Source organism: Scardinius erythrophthalmus, assembly GCF_964197995.2.
Source record: "Scardinius erythrophthalmus genome assembly, chromosome: 1".
Lineage (NCBI taxonomy): Eukaryota > Metazoa > Chordata > Actinopteri > Cypriniformes > Leuciscidae > Scardinius > Scardinius erythrophthalmus.
In genome coordinates this window covers 70,454,731-70,478,331 of record NC_138221.1, presented here as the reverse complement: position 1 = coordinate 70,478,331, position 23,601 = coordinate 70,454,731, and the positions used below count along the sequence as shown (strand labels likewise).

At 37.6% G+C, this 23,601-nt stretch overlaps 1 protein-coding gene across 2 annotated transcripts in view; it reads right to left on the bottom strand.

The window, feature by feature from the left end:
• Window positions 1-7,264: 7,264 nt before the first annotated feature.
• cyth3b (cytohesin 3b) overlaps window positions 7,265-23,601 on the bottom strand; it is a 51,006-nt gene continuing 34,669 nt past the window's right edge. For both annotated transcript variants that reach the window (XM_081366057.1, XM_081366058.1), the window contains 6 exons: window positions 23,320-23,468; window positions 21,056-21,167; window positions 12,561-12,637; window positions 12,387-12,458; window positions 12,145-12,299; window positions 7,265-8,376 (listed from right to left, as the gene is read on the bottom strand). In XM_081366057.1, the coding sequence (XP_081222183.1) occupies window positions 8,304-8,376; window positions 12,145-12,299; window positions 12,387-12,458; window positions 12,561-12,637; window positions 21,056-21,167; window positions 23,320-23,468 (638 nt within the window). In that variant the 3' untranslated portion in view covers window positions 7,265-8,303. The remainder of the gene's footprint in view (window positions 8,377-12,144; window positions 12,300-12,386; window positions 12,459-12,560; window positions 12,638-21,055; window positions 21,168-23,319; window positions 23,469-23,601) is intronic.

Sequence of the window (23,601 nt, the reverse complement as noted above, 5' to 3'; positions counted from 1 at the left end):
TGTCTCAGTACATCTTTGCAAATGATTAAGTACAGGTAGCCTACATTTAGCACAATTTCCAAGAGAATAGATCTTGTTGATCTAAACTGATTGTTGATTCTCAGTCTAATGGTTGTTCGATCCAAAACGTGTCAGCGTCATTTCATTGTATAAGTCATCACATGCACAATAGTCTGTTCAATTGTCAAAATTAGTCAAGAACATAATACCATGAATACCGTATATATATTATATATTATATAATATATATTATATTATTTATACCATATATATATTATATATTATATTATATATATTATATATATATATATATATATATATATATATATATATATCATATACCATGTAAGGAATAATTGACGACAGGCCGTTGAATTATTAGAAAAATAATGCACAAATAATTATTATTTTTCTAATAATTCAACGGCCTGAAGTCAATTATTCCGCTTATACTACAGTTACCACACCTCGAAACATTGTTCAGATTATGTATTTCAAGACGTTTGTAAAGTTTTTGTCATTAAAACGCTCTTGTATGTAGGACTAAATTCTTACACATCTAATCCAATGCCTCCGTTGCTAATTCCAAAACGTCATTTTAGAGTTAGTAACGGAGGTTTGAGCCACTGATAGCAGACTAATGCTGGGGACACACGACTAGCTGACACATTCTCTGACTGTTTTCATCGACTGCAGCAGATTTTAAACACCGAGTTTGAACACAGACTGAACGCGCGTTTGGGCATTATCAGTCATAAGTATCAAATTGCATTCATAACCGGCCTTAAAGTGTGTCCCCGGCTTTATGCAGTTATTAATGCAGTTATTAGAGAGAGATGTTGCAATAATGAGACAGAAAAGCATGTGCATCAGTTTTATTATTTATTTATTAATTTAATTCAGTTTAATTAATTCGTTCATTCTTTTTTTTTTTTTTTTTATTGACAGATGACAGTAGACTATAGCCAAATAAATGAAACACAAAGCCCTTCTAACAAGTGGGCCTATAAATAATTATTTATTTATTATTATCTGCAATAAAAATCCGTACTGCAGGACTATCCATTTATTTAGCCTATATTCAGTTTAATTTTCTATTGATTATAATATAGACAGGACTATATACTTTATTTTTTTAAATTAAACTGCATGTTTCTATTGATTGTGAAGCTAGACATTGAAAATTGCAGATCAAGCGCATGGGGCTGCATGTTTTTTTTCTTGTTATGAATTGTATCCTATTTTGCGTTATTACCGTTAACTACGCGAAGTGATATGGAACTGTAATGCGGTCAAGACCTGCCTGGAACTACTATGTGAATTTCCACCGTGTCCTGCTCATCAGGGCCCGGTTCACTACTCATTCAAGGATGGTCATGGTGTTCCTACCACCTTACTCTCCTTTCCTCAATCCTATTGAGGAGTATTTCTCCGCTTGGAGGTGGAGAGTGTATGAGCATCGGGCTCAAGATCAGAGGTCCCTGCTCCATGCAATGGACGCTGCGTGTGAGGATATTACAGGAGATCAGTGTAGGGCACAGGTGTCAAACTCAGTTCCCGGAGGGCCACAGCCCTACAGAGTTTAGTTCCAACCCTGCTTCAACACACACACACCTGCAGTTTTCAAATAAGCCTGAAGGACTTGATTAGCTGATCAGGTGTGTTTAATTAGGGTTGAAGCTAAACTCTGCAGGGCTGTGGCCATCCAGGAACTGAGTTTGACACATGTGGTGTAGGGGATGGTTGCGACATGCACACCATTTCTTCCCTCGTTGCATTGCAAGGGAGAATATACGCTGTGGTGTGGACGAGAATCTGTGGCCAGACAGACAGCAGCGTGTGGATGGTTATGATGATAATGAATGATTATGGTTATAATTTCCTTGGCAGTATGAGTGCAATGTCAAACCTTGGAGGCTACTCTTACCCTAAAATCCTATTTCTTTTGTTTTCAGTTTTATACACAATTGTATTCTGTTAGCTAGACAAAAAACAGTACAGTAACCACTGTCAATGAAGGACTGGGCTAAGACTGAAAGGTGGACACGAGGGATATTTCAATGGTCCTCTGCCATAGTGACTAAACATCTAAACATTTTGACTTGCAGTGCTTACACAATGCCAAAGGGACGAAGCATTTTGGGGGCACTGACTGTTTAAATGAGAAGGAGATTTAGTTTTGACACATGAGTGAACTGTTTAGGGAGAGGTATGAGCTTTTGCAGGTAAACCATGGTGTTGTGTCGAACCATCCACGTTATTTTGGCAAAAGCACCAAGAGTGTTGAGAACGTCCAGTCTGTTTCAAGAAATGAGCCAAAGCAATTGAGAAGGATCTTTGCCATTTTCGTGGCACTGACTCTTTATATGGGAAAGAAATTTAGTTTTGAAGCATGAGTGAACAGTTTTGGGAGAGATATGAGCTTTTGCAAGTGAGCTATAGTGTTGTGCTGAACTGTAAGACTGTTTTGCCAAATGATCTTAGAGTTTTGAGAATGTAATTTCTGTTTCAAGAAATGAGCCAAACCAATGGAGAAAAACTGTAATGCATAATGATGCATTTAAAAGTGAATGGCCAAACCGATCTTTATAAAAGTCCACATTGTTAATGCAGATTTAAATGTAACAGATTTTTTTTGATCAGGTTAAACTTTGATGATGCTTTAGGACACACTTATTTTAATTTCACACACTGTTGAGGATGGACAGTATGGCTTCGCTCCAGCAGGGGGCGCTATAGGATTACGGGAACACTAGTAACTAGTTCACTAGTTAACATGAACTAAGAATACTTCTTCAACGGTTATTAATCTTAGTTAATATTAATTTCAACATTTAGTAATACATTAATAAAATCAAAGGTTGTATTTGTATTAAATATTAGTTAATGCACTGTGAACTAACATGAACAAACAGTTATATTTTTATTAACTAACATTAACAAAGATTAATAAATACTGTAACAATTAGTTCATGTTAGTTAATACATTAACTAATGAACCTTATTGTAAAGTGTTACCGGTATTATTCTCTGGAGTGATTCACACACTGGTTATTATAATCATCAAACTTTAATGTACAACCGGCTGTCCGTTCATGTAAATATTTATGGTGCTTTATAATCATACAAATATGAATTGTAGCCATTATGGATCTCTAGCCTTCTATTACATCAATCTGCTTTGAAGAAAAGTCCGATATTTGTGTAATGTGTGTACATATACTATGTATGTATGTAATGCAATATAATATCTATTCATATCAAACTGTATTTCTTATAAAGGTTGTTGTAACACAATTATTCGTAAATAAGTGCAGAAATCGTCTTGGTATCTATTGAACACACAACAAATATAGGTGAACAAATGTACCATGAATTTCACGAATATGTATCATTGCACATCTGACATGATGAACTGTCCGTTTTTAAATATTTGTGATGAGATATTATTAACGTGTGTTAAAATCTGTACTTGCATAAACCTTGTTTATTCGTTTTTCAGTCCCCACACAATGTCATGAGCTGCATATCATAATTATACTGTGTATATATATATATATATATATATATATATATATATATATATATATGCATTTGTCAGTATTATAGACTATCAATCATACAATGATAGTTTGTGACAGTAGGTGGTGACAGAGTTTGCTTTATGAGTTATCATTCAATCCATCTTTTTTATTTACAAATAAAGAGTATTTTACAAATATTAGACGATACAAGAAAACACTTCATAAATGTAACACAGTTGGACACAATGTAGTTTTGCGTAAAGATATATACATTTACACATTTTCTACATTTTTGCTTCATAGACGTTTGGATTGAGTCAATATAAAGCTCCATTTCTTTCTTGAATTATATAAAACTGGGTTCATTTGTGAACATGGAATTTTGACATTAAATGAGTTAAATGTATTATACAAACCTGACTGTTCTTAATTCTCCATAGACCGAATAATAAATGTTCATAAAATCACAAACAATTTGCCAGAATGGTTTTATGAATGAGCAGTGCCTGAATAAACGAGCCACAAAGAGCAACAAAAATCGAAATCACCTTTAATTTGATTAAAAGTAATGTTTCTCTGGGTATAATTTTGAATGACACCTCTTTGACTCTGTAATTGAATACTGATGAGGTATAAGCCAAACCTTTCTGTGCACAATATTGTCTGTTGAATGATTCCAATACGAGTAAATATCAGTGTTTGTTAGAAATAACGCTCTTATGGATCTGATTTGTGAGTTAAGAAACAAATATTATAAGAACTTACTATAGTAGGTGAGGACCATTTGTTGAATGTAAATTATTTTCAGATGTCTAATCACCATTATGATTTCAGGCGATATTGCACCAAAAACTTGCAAAGTGTGTTACAGGAATATTATAATGTGCAAAAAACTAAAAGAAAACCACTTAAATTAAATAACTGCTTTAATGATGGTATATTGGTGGATCAATGTTGCATTTAAATATTATATCTTTTATTGTTCTGTATATAATACTTATGTGGTGAAAAGTTGTTTGAAAATCAAGGATCTGATAAAAAGGCCTCGCGATGGAATATAGTTTTGCTAGTATTTTATCAATATTATAATTACAACTAAGAAGAATATATGTATTACCAAGGTTTGAAAGAATATGGGAGGGGAAAAAGTTCCAAATGGAATTAGGATTTTAGCCTATTAATTTTAAATGTTTTATTTAATGTTTCAAAATCCAAAACATTTAGGCCACCATTTTCATATGAATTCATAATAACTGTTTTCTTTATGTAATGTGTTTAGTTCCCATATCTCTTAACATAATGTTTTATTAAAGTCCACCCTGCGATGAAAATCCAGCTTTTAATGTTGTTTATGTGTCTATGTGGTGTTTTTAATTTGCTTTAAGACAAACCATGTGTAAATTCATAAGTCAACACCATTGCTGAGTATTTCCTCCTTAAAACTGCAGTGAACCAAAGACAGTCTCAAAAACACGCTTTCGCTGGTGTTTCTGACGTCACAAACTACCTTGTAACCAATCAGATCAACGTGTGATCATCAACGAGTGGATCTCTGAGCTGAGTGAGTGAGTGCAGGCGGGGCTCATTTGCATATTCATAGAACCGCGTATACTAAATGAGGCAAGGGTGTCGACTTACATTCAAGCTATTTTAAGACATGAAGAATTATTTTCAAGGAAAAAACGTTTAAATTTGTCATATTGGTGATCAAAGATGAGTTTTAAGGGATAAAATGATGAACTACAGAGTTCTTAATCTGTAGATGGGTTGATTGCTATTTGGTAATATATTGTTTTGTTTCAAACACCCTACCCAGAAGTATCACACCCCTATCTTGATAGCCCCGCCCCCAAATTGACGAACATGCTATGCAGCACAGGCCCCTCCCTCTTCATTAGTGGCCACACCCCTTACTGCTGATTGGCTTCAAGTGTGTTTTGGTGCTCGTCAGATCCAGTTTCAACAATTTCTCAGAAATGGCTTCCTGTACCTTTAAAGAAAGATCTCTCATTAAGACATTGATTTAATTTCAATTTGAATATTTGGATAAAGGTTGAAGATGTCAATTTTCCTATAGGCTGGTCAACTCTTTTAACCACTACTGTGTGGCAGTTCATTGACTTTCCAACTGTTCTTCAAACCATGCAGCAAAATCAAGCCACTTTTATGAGGATTTCGGGCTTCCCTGGAGTTTGTGGAGCAGTTGTTATGTTTATGGACATATAACTTATGTTTGCATCATTGCTCTAACTATAAATGAGGAGACATATATCGAGAAAAAAGGATTCTGTAGCATCAACACTAAATGTTAATAATTTTAATGATTTTATAGATGCATTAAATAGTCATGCTGCTGTGACCTCACCATTGCAGGCTCACTATTGGCTGATTCAGAGGTTGAGGGCGGCCATTTTGAGTTGACATCATTGTATTCTTAATTTCCCTGTGTGATGTGTGAGGAAAACAAATAACTCTTGAAAGCTTTATCTTCATGAATGTTTTATGTATTCATAGTTCATGTACAGTTTGACCAATAGCTTATACAGACATATAAAAATTTATCTGGAGCCCCAAAGGCCATTAGAGATATTTTTCCACCCTTGGAAAGGGTTTTTATTTTACAACCACATATAAATTGCTACTGGATTTTTTCTTCTTCTTAAAAAAAACAACTTCATTTTTCCAGAATTACAAGGTGATTTTTCTTTCCCTGACAGAAGTACATTAGTTTAAGGCTGCTGAGCGAAGAGCCCTAACAATAAAGAGCCAGTAGATTTATATATGCTACAGATTGTACTTACACAAAAAAAAGAGGACAAATGTTTACAGTATTTACACATAACTTAGATCTATAGTTTACCAATCATGAGTAGAATAAAATCATTTCACAAAGAAAATAAATATAAAAGGAGATATTTAACTATACTTGTAAAGAGAACACAAAAGCAAGCAAATTCATTCGTATTACATCAAAACATCATATGTGACAGTAGATCTAAGAGCGGAACGGAAAGGGTTAATGGACTGGTACCTTCTGATGACAACAGAAACTGATGCTGAATTCAGAGTACACTACTCTTCCCACACAGCAACATAGTGTCGGCCCAGATGTGGGCCGGATGTGGGCCGACACTATGTTGCTCTCTGGGTTACTATTCTTTATAGTATTGAAAGATACCCAGACAGTAATATAGTGTCGGCCCAGATCCGGCCCACATCTGTACCGGACGTGGGCCGGATGTGGTCCGACACTATGTTGCTGTGTATAGTAAGAGTAGTATCCGAATTCAGCTTAAATCTCTCTCTCTCTCTCTCTCTCTATATATATATATATGTTATATATTTGCTGTTTCTCACTCTAACAACATGAAATCAGTCCAGCTGACTCCAGAGCGCCACCTAGCATTAGCACTGGATCACATGCACACACAAAGTCTTCTAGCACCATATAAGGAGGTAATGGCCATGAAGGGTTACTGTCGATCACACCGGCCGTCCAAATAGGTTCTTGTCTCTTCCGAAATAAATGGCTTTTGTGTAGTGAGAGTTCATAAACGAGTTCATATCGCCCAGGTGTACATACCAACATCCATGCAAATACAAACATGTCAGGACAGCTGTGTTTTTATATGAATAGAAACCCCAGACAGCAACATAGTGTCGGCCCAGATCTGGTCCACATCCGGTACGTGTATTCAACACAGCCCAGATCCGGGCCACATCCGGTACATGTATATTCAACACGGCCTAGATCCGGGCCACATCCGGTACATGTGTATTCAACACGGCCCAGATCCGGACCACATCTGGTACCTCTGTATTCAACACGTCCCAGATCCGGGGCACATCCGGTACATGTGTACTCAACACGGCCCAGATCCGGGCCACATCTGGTACATGTGTACTCAACACAGCCCAGATCCGGGCCACATCTGGTACATGTGTATCCAACACGGCCCAGACCCGGGCCACATCTGGTACATGTGTATTCAACACGGCCCAGATCCGGGCCACATCTGGTACATGTGTATCCAACACGGCCCAGATCCGGGCCACATCTGGTACATGTGTATCCAACACAGCCCAGATCCGGGCCACATCTGGTACATGTGTATTCAACACGGCCCAGATCCGGGCCACATCTGGTACATGTGTATCCAACACGGCCCAGATCCGGGCCACATCTGGTACATGTGTATCCAACACAGCCCAGATCCGGGCCACATCTGGTACATGTGTATTAAACACAGCCCAGATCCGGGGCACATCCGGTACATGTGTACTCAACACGGCCCAGATCCGGGCCACATCTGGTACATGTGTATCCAACACAGCCCAGATCCGGGCCACATCTGGTACATGTGTATTAAACACAGCCCAGATCCGGGCCACATCCGGTACATGTGTATTCAACGCGGCCCAGATCCGGGCCACATCCGGTACATGTGTATTCAACGCGGCCCAGATCCGGGCCACATCCGGTACATGTGTATTCAACACGGCCCAGATCCGGGCCACATCTGGTACATGTGTATTAAACACAGCCCAGATCCGGGGCACATCCGGTACATGTGTACTCAACGCGGCCCAGATGTGGGCCGGATCTGGGCCGACAGTATGTTGCTGTCTGGGACTCGAGAAAGGAACTATAAACATTGAATTCTTCAGCCGCTGGGCCCCTTTAACCTGTCATCAAACACACATTTGCACAAAGTCTGTCCCGGTAGGCAGTGTGTGTTGCTGTGAACAGGCTTTGAGGAAGAGGTTCGGATGGAGATTTCACTTCTTGTTGGCGATGCGTCTCTTCCTGGTGGCCAGCATGTCGTAGAAAGGGTCCCGGCTGATGCTCGCTCTGAAAGAACCAATTAAAAGGAGATGTGAGAGACTTCAGCATCTTTGATATGGAAATAAAGCATATAGCCTATATGTTTGCACACACACTCCTGTCTTAACGGCATCAAAGGAAATAGATTGTTCAGTGACCTAGTTTGGTTTCCATGGTTTCTGAGGACACACCCCACCCCTGTTTAACTCCGCCTCTCAGGGATTCTCTGCGTTTGAGTGGCGTTTCGGGATTGTCCAGTGCAAGGTGACTGCTAAGGCCAGACCTGCTAAGATTAAAGGCTGGTTTTATACTGATATGAACTGATTTAGACTGATATGAAGAGACACGAATGCTCTGCTGCTGTTGCCACAGTTTTCACGCTAGAAATCTTGTTAGCGCGGCGCATAGTGTGAAACTCATCCACCACTGCAGAAAGTGCTTCTTTTATTGTGAGGTGACTACTTCTATAGTGAGCTGCCTATGTAGACAGCATTTCAAGGCCTCACAAGTGAGCTCCAGAGACGAAGGCAAATTTAAATTGTTACACTGCTCAAAATATGAGGGTATAATTCATGGATTAGGTACCCAGACAGCAACATGAGATCCGGCCCACATTTGGGCCGTGTGGATTCAACGTGTTCAACATTCAACGTTCCATGTTGCTGTCTGGGTAATCCCATAATGCATTGCGATATGATAAGTGAAAAAGCTATGCTCTTCGTATCTTTATTATTGCAAACGCTGTTGGGAAATGTGTTTATTCTGCACACTACTGGCTATGTTGGACTAAATTCTACCCTGCTACTCTTAGTATTTCTTCAAAGTTTTTGGTTGGACTGTCGACCATAAAATTAAAAATGCAACTAATTACATTTTTCAAAAACACCAACAGGATGCCTCTCACATGCAATATGATTTATAATACAGGATACACTGCACAGACTTTAGTAATAGGGTAGTAATTAAGGGTGTAACGATATAGCGTGTCAATATATCGCAATATAAAAAATATGTATAACAATATGTATCGTGGATACTGTACATAAATAAAAATTACTGTTTTAGTGTCAGTAAAACATTAAACTACTATATATAATGTTGAATAAAATGTATAATAATGCAGTATTTGTGGCTCCTGATAATGTTAAACGTTACCAGTAAAAAGTGGCCTACATTATTTAAAATATATCTAGTCAGTGAAAGAGCACAAGCATATTCATCTAAAATAATTCTGTTTTCAGCTTCAGAATCATGAATATTGTTATTCTGGTGTCTCTATTGTCCTGTGCTTTTCATTTACACACACAATGTAATACCAAATGTAGCATTTTAATCAACAGTTTATTTTTTGTTAACTTTTTATCATATGTCTTGGAGTATCGCAATAATATCGTATCGTGAGTTCAGTATCGTGATATGTATCGAATCGTGACATGAGGGTCTCGTTACACCCCTAATAGTAATGCATTTTGAACATAGCCTTCACAATTTCTACACTGATTCTATCATCTTAAGAATATGTTAGAATGAACAGAGAGTTATAAATTCTGCACAGACAAAACCATCCGCCTCAACTTATTCCTACTGAATGAGTTAAAACCTCTGAGAAGAACTTGTTTTTGTTTCCAAAGCGTGACTGAATGGTCCAATATCCCGAGCGTATAAAGCATGATTACAGATAAGCAGATAAGGATAGTGGGTCAAAACTGTGCCGACTATGCAAAAAGTGCTTGTGATAAAGCCTCTCATCCTCCAGCACGTTTCTGAGAGACGAGGCGCCTGGATTAGCGGAGACACGAGGGCCGCAACAGGTCTGCTGGTCCCCGGAGTTGATGGTTTGTGTGTGTGTGTGTGTGGGGTGGGGGGTTTAAGCTCTGACTAATCTCCACTGAAGATCGCCCATGAAAACACAGGGTCGAGGATGAGACTAAACACCCTCATGAATAGTGCTGTTAAAATCCACCCACGTGAAAAAAATACCATAGTATATTATGGTAAAATTACTCTAGTAAATACTGCAGTGTTTTTGAACCATACCCACATGATTGTGGTATATTATAGTAAAATTTATTCTTATAATATACTATAGTATTTTTTTCATGTGGGCACTGCTGTCCCAATCTGGACCAAACCACAGTTAACAAGATCTGTCCCAAAAGCTATTTAGGTGAAATTCCCAAAACATGTCAGTAACATGGCTGGGAACATTGGGATTCTTTGCATTGTGAGATTATTTTCATGAAAATTAAGTAATCCCCCCATTCTCATTACTGTAATGCAACAATAAATAAATAAATAATTAAATAATCCCATTTTCATTACAGTAAAATACAGTAATACAACAACAAAACATTGTATTGCAGCAATGAGAATCTACTTCTAATTTGTTTTTAAATAAACTTGGCTGAATTAAAATCACCATTAAGAATAATAGCAAAAATAAAATTTGGTGATGAAATTGTGTATTTGCACACATTTTGTTCATGAAAATTTGATGGGAAATATGTTTAATTATACTAAAAATAATCTCAAAAAAGTTTTTGGAAAATGTTTCAATGAGAGTAAAAGCAGTAAAGGCCAATAGAGGCCAATTGTAAATTGGTTATTGGCTAACATACACAAATTTGAAGATTGATGCATATGAATCGGCAGGATGTTTTCATCGATACATCAAGAAAACGAGTGCATTTTTACACCATTAGTTGTTACCAACATGTGCTCAATGAGAAAATGTACTTCTACCGACATTTTTGCAAAACTCCAAACCCGTACTTATACATTTCATACAAATGACCATTATATGGGAAAGTTTATGGATTAATAAGGATTCATCATCCTTGAACAATACTACACAGCAAAATCCCCAGAGTTAAATGAACTCTGCTCAGAGTAAATATGGTCCCACTCGACAGAGTGTTTAAGTAAATGTATGTAATACATATATAAAAAACAAGATTCAGAATGTTTGATCTGTTGCAATAAAGTATCATTGGCGAATGTAACCTGTTAATAACAAATATCCACTTTTGGTCAGGAAAAAGTGATGTGACTGGTCGTTTGGTCATTTTATGATGCTGGAAAATATATCACCTGATCATCTTTCTTTCTGGCTTCCTTTGAAACAAATTATGTGTTTTGGTAAACACTGTTACAAAGACCACAAACTCACATAAAAGTGAGTCAAACTGACCAACTAAAGCAAACACGGATCACCATAATGGTGACCAAATATTTGTTTTTTTAATTTAAAACCCTGGTCCTTTGTCTGACACACCTATTTCAGGTCTTGGAGTCTCTACTAATGAGCTGATGACTTGAAGACATACAAAATGTGAACTGTTGAGGGTTGAGAACCACTGCTGTAGGTGGCACATTATTCTCAAGAGCGTTAACCTTTTAGCACCACTCACTGGACGTTTCACTTTGAAAGTGTAGCGAAACGTGCAAGAATCAACATAATATTTAGCAGAGACTCGTTTTTCTAATGAGCTTGGCCTGTTACTTTACCTATGCTTGTTCTTGTTGTTGACAATGTGGCAGCTCATTAGGTTTTGTTATAGAGTTAAAGTCAAGTCAAGTCACATTCATTCATATAGGCCTTTTAACAATATAGATTGTTCCAAAGCAGCTTTACCTTGATAATAGGAAATTACAGTAACAGAGATTGTTTTGGCTTTACAGCAGCTCTAGAATAAAGTTATTGTCCAGCTAAAGTTAGTTGTATCACTGTATGCTACGTTTCTTCAGCACATGTTATTAAATCACTGAACAAGACTATTCAATGGGAAATCCTACTTAATGGATTTGATCCATTCCTCCTTCTCCTCTGGTGTGGGAGCTGATATCCTGTAGACGACGTGGTTTCCCTCCACCACCCTCCCATCGGCCTCCGTCTTACACGCCTTGATCACCTGCCCTTTATGGTTGGGATTGTACAGCTCAAAGCAGTTCTACACGAGGAGACACAACATACTATTAGGCATGAGGTTTTCACGATCCCGTACGGCTCTAACGTTCACGTTTGCTTGGGCACTCACAGGTTTCCTGGGTTCCTCCACCTCTCTGATGCTGAGGTTCTCCAGAGGGATAATTCCACGTGGTTCCTTGTCCTGAAGTCAGGAGAAACCCATCAAAATGCGTCTTGGACAAGAATAAACCCTCATGCTGTAGCTCAAGTCCTGAAATTATGCTAAAAAAACCAATCTACTTACTGTTGTGTACTCAAAATAGTACAAGCAGTTGTCGGTCAGAATAAACCATCTCCTCTTCCAAGTTTTTACTCGTCCACCTGCAAAGAAAAAGGAGGACCATCAATGCCAGTGACCCAGTTTCTGAGCAGCCAATGCAACACTCACAAACAGCTCCTGTTTCTCATTTTAGGAATATCAGCAACAGTATCTTCTAATTTATATGCAAATGATCTGGTTCAAGTTCTCCGTTCAACATGTTTTTCAATGTTATAATATCTTCTCTTATCTATTTTAATGTGCAGAGACAACTCTCTGTAAACATCGATTGGTTGACTTCCTGGAGAGCCTGAGACTATCCTGTCCTAAATACCAGCCTCAGCCCATGTGGTCTTCATTATACTGGCATCCCAGACAGAAACGTAGTGTCGGCCCAGATCCGGCCCACATCTGGTACATGTGGATTTAAGTAAATTAAGTAAATTGTACTTTGTAATGTCCAATTGAAAGTTTTCTGTTCAAGTGCATTTTGAATCATACTTTTAATAGTCTTTTTTGTCATGTTTTAAAGTAGACTTATTTTGATGTGTGTTATTCAATATTGCAAGTAATCTTCAATACTTCTGATGTACCTCTTTAGTCCATCATTTTATCCATTAAAACTCATCTTTGATCACCGAAATGACATATTTAAATGTTTTTTCCTTGAAATAAAATTCTTCATGCCTTAAAATATCTTGAATGTAACTCGACACCTTCGCCTCTTTTAGTATGCACGGTTCTATGAATATGCAAATGAGCCCCGCCTCCACTCACTCACTCAGCTCAGAGATCCACATGTTGACGATCACACGTTGATCTGATTGGTTACAAGGTAGTTTGTGACGTCAGAAACACCAGCGATTTCAAAGCGTGTTTTTGAGACTGTCTTTGGTTCACTGCAGTTTTATGGAGAAAATACTCAGCAATGGTGTCGACTTATGAATTTACACATGGTTTGTCTTAAAGTACATTAAAAACACCACATAGACACATAAACAACATTAAAAACTGGATTATCACCACAGGGGGACTTTAAGTCCTACTTAAGTGGTTCAAAAAAAGCACTCTTAAATTCAACGGTTCATAAAAAAAGACAGTTTGTATTTTGTTAGAAGAGTAGATCTACTTTAGTGTCCTCATGTCCTCTTTAATGCGAGAAAATGGGCTGTAGGGGCAACACGGCATTGCTTTATATGCCAAGTTGAACAGTTCATAAAAAAAAATGATACAACTATTTGCATTTAATATCAATTTAACCTATAATATATTTGTATTCATATGCAGATAACATGAAATTAAGTGTCCAAAAACATTACATTCATTTCACTCTAAATTATTCCCATAATAAGCACTCTTTTTAAAGTGTCCTTCTTTATCACAAGAAGCAGCGCACACAACTCGATTTCAACTCCTGACCATAGAAAGCAAATCAAGAAATGTCCGGGAGCAATGTTGCAGCGCTGAGAGAAGTTATTTCTATTTGAGAGCGAAAGAGAGCTTGGATCACAGTGCTACCCTTATTTGGGTTATTCCTCACAAACAATCTTTCACAAAAAAAGATACACCTTACAAGAGATTGCATTCTGCGATCAAATTAAATGAAATATCTCATGGCAAACGTACAGACGCCACTATCATGCTGTAGAAAATGTCTCTCTCAGACACCCCCACACACTCATATACATTAAAGCCTCTGACTCATTTGCAATCGTTCCCCTGCTGTATTGTGTGCTGTTTTTGGCTGTAATAACGTGGTGTATCGAGCACAGTGCTGTAGGCTTCTCCACCCCCTCTCCCGACTCCAACGCCATCCCACAGATGCTGAACGCACATCGGCATCGGGAGAGATTAAAGCCGTGCTTTCTGCAGTTCCCTACTCGCAATTCTATTCCCATGATCCACTTTCTCGACTCTGATGTTCTCCTCAGTCACAAAAGATGGCAGCGAGAGACACAGTCAAAGCACTGATGAAAGAAGGACACACCCATGATGGGAAATGAGGGTTGTCAGAGAGATCAGTAAGGTTGAGGGATAATGACACAGGCCAGATCAGGGTAATTTGGACAGTGCATGTTGTTATTGATTACAGTGAGATTTCCAGGTATGGGGATATAATCGCTAATACAATATTTGTGAATTCTTTACATAAAACCATAAAATTCTTTACATAAAACCAACAAATATTAGGCCCTATCACACACCCGGCTTGACGCAAGTGTGTTTTGCTAGTTTCAGCCCGACGCAATTTTCATTTTCACGTCCTGCGTCACGTTGTTTAAATAGCAAATGCATTTGCACCCATCTGTGCGCCCATGGGCTGCTGGTCTGAGAACCAGGTGTGTGTTCAGGCGCATTGTTGGAGCATTGCTATTTTGAGGAACTGAAATAGACTGAGCCATTGACCAACTGAAACCTGGTCTAAAGTCAATGGCGCAGTATTTTTTTGTTATTTAAAGAGCGCGTTAGTAATGTGCGCCTATAGGTGGGTCCAACACGCTCTACACTTTGTCCCGTAGATGTTCTGTTGCTTTAACTTCTCTCACACACACACACACACACACACACACACACACACACACACACACACACACACACACACACACACACACACACACACACACACACACACACACACACACACACACACACACACACACACACACACACACACACACACACACACACAGCCTCGCTAGAGAAGCGTTCATTTTTTCATTTAGTCCTGTCTATTTTCCAGTGTACATTTCCACAGATCCAACAGGGATAGTTTTAGTGAGAAAAAGCATAATTATTTGAGTGGAAAAAGCTTTCAGCTGAGGGAAACACATAAAACTTGTGTGGGTATAAATGTGTACTATTATTATTAGAAAGTATATAGGTCTACCGGGACATTACATAGAAAACAAGTTCACCATGTGAACTAAACTGGCTTTAATGTTGATAATCGTTATTTTAGACATGCATCTGCTTGTTTCTGCTTGTTCTTCGCCTAAGATGACATAGCGCCACCTACCGTATAACAGTGAAAACACGGAAATTTCTGTCAATGGCGGGGAAAGAGTTTACAGATTTAACAGATTAACAGTTGAATTAATACTCAGCTATTTTGGTTTAGTGATCTACTTATTTTATTCTTAATCTATGTATCTATGTAACAGCTTTCCTGTAGCTCAAACAGTAGAGCGTTGGCACTTGCAAAGCTAAGGTCATGGGTTTGATTCCCTGGAAACCAAGAACTGATAAGAATGTAAATGTGTAACTAGAAATGCAATGTAAGTCACTTTGGATAAAAGCATCTGTCGAATGCATAAATGTAAATGTATGCACTTGTTTTTAAGTCGAACTGCCTTCGGGATAGTAAACTGACCTCTAACCCCAGACGCAGCCTAACATTAAGCCTACAGACCGGAAGTGGGAAGGCCTTGAGTGACAGTCAGGAGAGGATCAAATGAAGGTTAGAAGAGGTGAAAAGAGGGAACGATGGGATAGATCTGTCCTGGTTTTGTTACGCATCTCCTGTAGAGAACGCCAGACAGTCACAGGATAGAAAATGAACTGCAAAAAATGCTTTTCTTACTCAGTATTTTTATCTTGTTTCCAGTCCAAAAATCTAAAAATGCATTTACTCACTTAATTTGGATTTATTTCCCCAGAGAACAAGACATAATATCTTAAAGTAAATGCATCTTAATTGATTTTTTTTTTTTTAATTTGGACTGGAAACAAGACAAAAATACTGAGTAAGAAAAGCATTTTTTGCAGTGGAAGGTAAGGGTCAAAGGGTGTCAGGGAAACAAGAAGGAACACTCAACATCAACACATACTAACACACAGATAATGTTTGGAGATGGGAGACGGGACATTAGAAAGACACAAAGAAGCATCACTTGACCACTGACAAACAAATAAAAAAGGCACATACATATGAAACACAGCAGACTCTGTATAGACATCCCCTGCAGGGCTTCATTTGTGGACCAGATCCGGCACTTCCGGGATTTTGCTCCCATGCAAAGCCAGACATTTGACTATCGGCATAAAGTCTGGTTCACACCGCAGCTTATTCAATAACTACACACTTAGAAGACAGGAGGAGACCATCTGAATGAGAGGTCAAGAGACCTAGTTTGTGCATACCATGGGTTTATCTGAAATACTATATCATTTTTTACACTAAGTGCAAATATCCTGCCTTGTTGGCAAAGGCTATTTACACTAACGTCTGATTGAGACAGACAAAATTAGGGAATTCAAGTTATTGTCAACAGTTGCAATAGTGTAGGGGTAAAAGCGTGTTTGCAGAAAGTTTTGACGCAAATCGACACGAGTTTGAATCCTCTGTTTGCTGAACTCACTCTGCATCCTTTCCCCATCTCATATCAGATCGGAAAGGCATTTATTTTCAATAAAAATGATGAAGAAAATATTTAAAAAGTGCAAATAAAGTGTTTAACGTGTGTTTAATAATAAAGTGTTTAGTGTTAGGGTTTGGTATAGGCGAGGGCTTTATTGTCGCAATAAGGCGGCATCCATTTAATAGCTTTAAAAAATATATTCATTTACACTGTGTTATTATTGCATACTGTTTAATGTAAAACAACACTAATCTGCCACTATTTATAAGTATAAATATAACCAAAGACTATAGATATAGAAAGACGGTTCACTCCTATTACTTGTGAATTGGAGAAACTGCAACGCGCAATATAGCGGAAATAAGTCCCGCCTTCTAAAGTGAATGAGCCAATCGCTGATTGGCAAAGTCATTGTATCACTGCATCTCCCATGAGAAACCCCGTTCCCATAGAAACCTGAGACTCACTCTTATGACTGCACATGCGCATTGACTCGTCTAGCCTGAAAAATTCGTATAAAAAGCATAAATAGTGTAAAAAACTACATTTACGGGACAGTTCATGTTAGATTTTGTTGCTGATTGCATTTAATTGTGAGTTCGGCAAGCAGTTTTTGAGATTTCAGGATTCCCCCATTCAAATAGACAGGACTTGCCCGAAACAGCTGCAAAGATGGCCGCCGAGTGAACAGACTTTGGTGTAAATAGCCGCTGCCATTGCAAAATCACACTCTCAAATGATCTTTATCAAACCTCTAAACCCCTTTCAAATCTTTAAAAGATCTGACGCAAGTATAACCTGGCAAAAATGGCAAAATACAGTAATTCTTTTTCCCCCTCAGAAACACTCTTACTGTAAAAACACAACTCTGAACCCAGACAGACTGAAAAAAGCTTAATGTCATCCAATCAGATTAGAGCTGGCCAGATTCTCTTTACATCAGATTACCGAGTGAAATGGCTCGTAAACAGTGTTTCAGTAGTTTACATGCTGCTTGCTTAAAGTTACAATCAGGCGTAACACACTTTTTCCTTAATTCTGCAGGTCCGTCAAGAGCCTCAGAATGTACAAATTAAAGTCTGTGAGAGCTGAGGTTTAAAAAGTAAATTGACTTGTTACAGATTTCATGTACATGTACAGCATCCAGCTTGCACACTTCTCACTATAGTGACTCTATTGCTGCGTCTCACTTCGCCTACTTGTACTACGCCCTAAAAATGTACTCAGGTTTATTTCAGGTTAAACTTTGATTAGTCACTCAAACCTTTATCTAAACCTCTCACCGTCGGTCGCGCATATCTGCCATGTTTTGTAGTTTTTAACACCTTTTTTTACTTGTGTTTGTAGTTTGTAGAGTAAGAGTAGGAGTATAAGAGTAAGAGTAAGAGTATAAGAGTTATAATGCCTGGCTCACACTACAGGAGTTTTAAAATCCTAACCGATTTTGAAATCTGGTTGAAGCACACACTTAAGGAGAATCTTTGCAGATTTTCTTCCCCCAAATCTTAAACATGCTCACACTACAAGGTTTGAAAATCGCGGTGCACCACACACTACAAAATGTTATTAAGATTATCGTGCCAGAGGAAGCGTCTCACGTGATCTCACGCAGCAGATCTGAAGTGTAAAAACATGGAAACATATGGGATATGCATTGCCATGAGACACACACGCATGCACGCACATACACACGCACAGAGACTTTGAACCTACCGGTACTTTGAGTTAAGAGCTTAGATCGGGCCCCAAAAAATCAAGCCCGTCCCCTACCCGAGCCCATGCACGTTGTGTCCGAGCCCGGCCCGGCCCGACACAACACAACACAACACAACACAACACAACACAACACAACACATTAACATAACTGTAATTATGAGCCCGAGCCCGATTTAAACCCAACCATTTTTTTAATACGTGGGCCAGGGGCAGTGCGAGATATTTTTTTAACGAGGGGGTGCTAGATAGCATATAAATACTATTGCAAAAATTGTCCACTTAATATTTAATATTCAATCATTTTAATTGTCACAATTAAAGTAGCCTATTCGTTTTATTAAATTGACCAAGCACAACATTCAGCATTCAATCAAATATTAATTAAAGATTTATTATTATTAGGCTAATAATGTTAACATAATATACTATCGTTATTTCGGCATAATATGTGTGCGTGCAACAAGCTAGATGTGCATTTTTAAATCCGGTGATGCGTGCATTGATTTTGAAATCCACGCGCTTTTTAACGCGCTTTTTAGTTTCGGTTTCATTACTGAACATGTAACGTTTGTGCCTGCTGACCACAGCGTAATACTTATTTATTTAGCAATAAATAAATGGAGATAAAAACGCATATCGAGTTGAGTCATTTAAAATTATCTCAAGGGAAATTCCTTCAGCACGACAGCCCTGCTGTCTTTTTGACAGCACTGACGTAATCACAATCTTGCTCATCCCGATAAATATCAAACATGTTTGATATGATCGGGGCGAGCCCGATTTGTGTGAGAGCAGATCGGGAGGGGCAAGATTCGATCTGTGAACGCCTCACATTACCAGATAATCTGCGCCGAACATCGGAACCGATCGAGGTCCTCGACAAGATTTTTTCTCAGATTCTCGGGAGGGGTAAATCGGGCATAAATCGGCCTAAAACTCCTGTAGTGTGAGCCAGGCATAAGAGTAAGAGTATAAGAGTATAAGAGTAAAAGAGTAAGAGTAAGATTATAAGAGTAAAAGAGTAAGAGTATAAGAGTAAAAGAGTAAGAGTAAGAGTAAGAGTATAAGAGTAAAAGAGTAAGAGTAAGAGTAAGAGTATAAGAGTAAGAGAGTAAGAGTATAAGAGTAAAAGAGTAAGAGTATAAGAGTAAGAGAGTAAGAGTATAAGAGTAAAAGAGTAAGAGTAAGAGTAAGAGTATAAGAGTAAAAGAGTAAGAGTAAGAGTAAGAGTATAAGAGTAAGAGAGTAAGAGTATAAGAGTAAAAGAGTAAGAGTAAGAGTATAAGAGTAAAAGAGTAAGAGTAAGAGTAAGAGTATAAGAGTAAGAGAGTAAGAGTATAAGAGTAAAAGAGTAAGAGTAAGAGTATAAGAGTAAAAGAGTAAGAGTAAGAGTAAGAGTGTAAGAGTATAAGAGTAAAAGAGTAAGAGTAAGAGTAAGAGTATAAGAGTAAAAGAGTAAGAGTAAGAGTAAGAGTAAGAGTAAGAGTAAAAGAGTAAGAGTAAGAGTAAGAGTAAGAGTAAAAGAGTAAGAGTAAGAGTATAAGAGTAAGAGAGTAAGAGTATAAGAGTAAAAGAGTAAGAGTAAGAGTAAGAGTATAAGAGTAAGAGAGTAAGAGTATAAGAGTATAAGAGTAAAAGAGTAAGAGTAAGAGAGTAAGAGTAAGAGTAAGAGTAAAAGAGTAAGAGTAAGAGTATAAGAGTAAGAGAGTAAGAGTATAAGAGTAAAAGAGTAAGAGTAAGAGTAAGAGTATAAGAGTAAAAGAGTAAGAGTAAGAGTATAAGAGTAAGAGAGTAAGAGTATAAGAGTATAAGAGTAAAAGAGTAAGAGTAAGAGTAAGAGTATAAGAGTAAGAGTAAGAGTAAGAGTATAAGAGTAAAAGAGTAAGAGTATAAGAGTAAGAGTATAAGAGTAAGAGTAAGAGTAAGAGTATAAGAGTAAGAGTGTAAGAGTAAAAGAGTAAGAGTATAAGAGTAAGAGTGTAAGAGTATAAGAGTAAGAGTGTAAGAGTAAGAGTAAGAGTAAGAGTATAAGAGTAAGAGTAAGAGTAAGAGTAAGAGTATAAGAGTAAGAGTAAGAGTATAAGAGTAAGAGTAAGAGTAAGAGTATAAGAGTATAAGAGTAAGAGTAAGAGTAAGAGTAAGAGTATAAGAGTAAAAGAGTAAGAGTATAAGAGTAAGAGAGTAAGAGTATAAGAGTATAAGAGTAAAAGAGTAAGAGTAAGAGTATAAGAGTAAAAGAGTAAGAGTAAGAGTAAGAGTATAAGAGTAAGAGTAAGAGTAAGAGTAAAAGAGTAAGAGTAAAAGAGTAAGAGTATAAGAGTAAGAGTAAGAGTAAGAGTAAGAGTAAAAGAGTAAGAGTAAAAGAGTAAGAGTATAAGAGTAAGAGAGTAAGAGTCTGGTTCTGACCTAACTTCAGGAGCCAGCCTTCTCGGTCCGGGTTGAAGAATGTGTGTGTGAGGTCGTTGCCGTCGTCCTCTGGGATTTTGAAGGGTTCGCTCTTGATGCTCTCGTACAGGTTCTGCAGAGACATTAGTCTGTTAATGTATGCAGATTCAGCACATTTACACGCATGCCTCTGTGAAATATTTAAAACAGTCCTATGGCTGCTACTGCATTAATCATGAGAGTCATTCATATGGAAACTGACCCAAATGAGACAGGAGAGTAAATATAGTTAGTGTTAGCTGACTCGATTGAACTGGAACTGAAGGATTAGTTCCCTTCAGAATTAAAATTTCCTGGGCCCGTATGTATAACACTTCTAAGAAATGCTCTTAAGAATAGTCTTAAGCTTTGACTTAAGTGTCAGAAAATACTTAGTAAAGAGTAGGACTTTTCTAAGAGTAGGAGACTTTTATAAAGCAGCTAAAAGCAACTTTCAGTAAAGTATAAGACTGATTCTTAAGTGCTGACTGAAGTGGGACTTAAGTGTTGTAAACTAAGGACTACAGTGATGTCAACCCAAAATGGCCGCCCTCAACCACTGAATCAGCCAATAGTGAGCCTGCAAGGATGAGGTCACTACAGCATGACACCAATCATTTAATCTAATTATAATAAAATAATTTAATTAAGACACTGAGGCTTTAATATTTAAATTTATTTAAAAAAAATGCTTTGCAGTGCATTGTGCAAAATTATCACAAGTTAGTATTTATGCTGTGGAAACCCTTTTCTATTGATGCCTGTCTCCTCATTTACAGTTGGAGCAATTATGCAAACATGAGTTCCATCAATGGATTCAACAACTCAGGAAAGCCCGTAATACGCAATAAAGTGGCTTTATTTTACTGCGAGATTTGAAGATCAATTGGAAAGTCAAAGAACTGCCATATAGTATTGGCCAAAAGTGAGGCCAAGGAAAATTGACACTCACCCTTTATTCAAATAGTATTAAAAATGTGTTAAAGGTTTTGTACGCGTGTTGTGTAGTTGTGCTTGGAGTCAATTGTTTATTTGTGATAACACAATGAAACATGACAAACTGTACAGTCATCATTTTTAGCCAATGTCAAACAAATGAACAAGAGAGGACAATAAAATATTAATAACTGGCTACAGTATGTTGCAGACAATGTATGATTTTTTCTTCTCCTGTGAGCTTTTTAGTTGTTTTTTTTTTTTAAAAACTGTTGCTGTAGTTTGCCCTTTTTTCAACAATATTATTGATCTTCCTGGATTGACACCATTGTCTGAGAACTGAACTGAGCCGAACAATGACATTACTGTTTTCTCAGAGTGGCTGTATAATGAACTAAATAGATAACTAATGATCTTTTACAATGGAAATAAATCATCATTGAACTAACTTCAGCTGCACAATGACACTATTTTCTTCTGCTGTACAGCCCAAACTAACTTTGTTGCATTATTTTCCTGTTATCACTGTAAAGCTGCTTTGAAACAATACTGTAAAAAGTGACTTGAAATAATTTTGTCAGATAAATATCTTCACTAAGTTTTATTTTCCTTATATTTTGATGGTTTAAGCAAACTTGTAGGGTCATAAAAAAACAAAAAAAAGTCCGCACATCACTTTTAGCCTCTAATGTGTTTGGTGTGGTCAGAGCCACATGTGCTATTAAGACCCTGCTTACTGTGGAATGAGGAGCTCAAGTCATCACCGGGTGTACTGCTTTTTATTTTTTATTATCCTTTTTATTTCATTGCTATAAAATCAACTCCGTCATCATTTACTCTAACTCCAATACATCATATTTGCATTGAAAAGTGCGTGGCCTCCTCCTCTCTGCTGCCATCTTGTTACTCCTAACTAGGTTAAGAGACCTCTTCAGCTCTCTTAAATAATTTAGGAGCTGAGACCTAGTCTTGACACTTAGGAACCTTTATGAATCACACTTATTCTTAAGTCTAGGAATAAAAGTAAAATGATGTCATTCTTAGAATTTTGACAGACTTGAGACTAAAATTTTACTCTGAGTGGCTTTATACATACGGCCCCTGATAATTTAATAATTAAGGTTTTTGAGGAAAACATTCCATATAGTGACTTCAATGGGGTCCAAATGTGAGTTTCAGTGCAGCTTCAAAGTCTCTACACGATCCCAGCCGAGGAATAAGAGTCTTATCTAGACAAACCATCGCTCATTTTCAAAAAGAAATTAACATTATGTACTTTTTTAAGCACAAATGCTGGTCAGCATGATTACCCTGAGCAGGTCCTCTGGCAGGTCTCCTCCCTCATTAATGCCTCTGTTCATGGAGATGAAGCGCTCTACGGCCGGTTTGTCCCTGACGTTGGGGTTGTGAAGGCTGGTGTTCAGCATGATGATGGCGAAGGACAGGACATAACATGTGTCTGCAACATAAACACACTAATAATTCAATAACCACACACTGACACACACACACCAAACAAGCCAATGCACAATAACTGGCATTGAAAGAGATGTAAGTGACTCTGTGAACAGCAATAATATTTGTAGTCTACT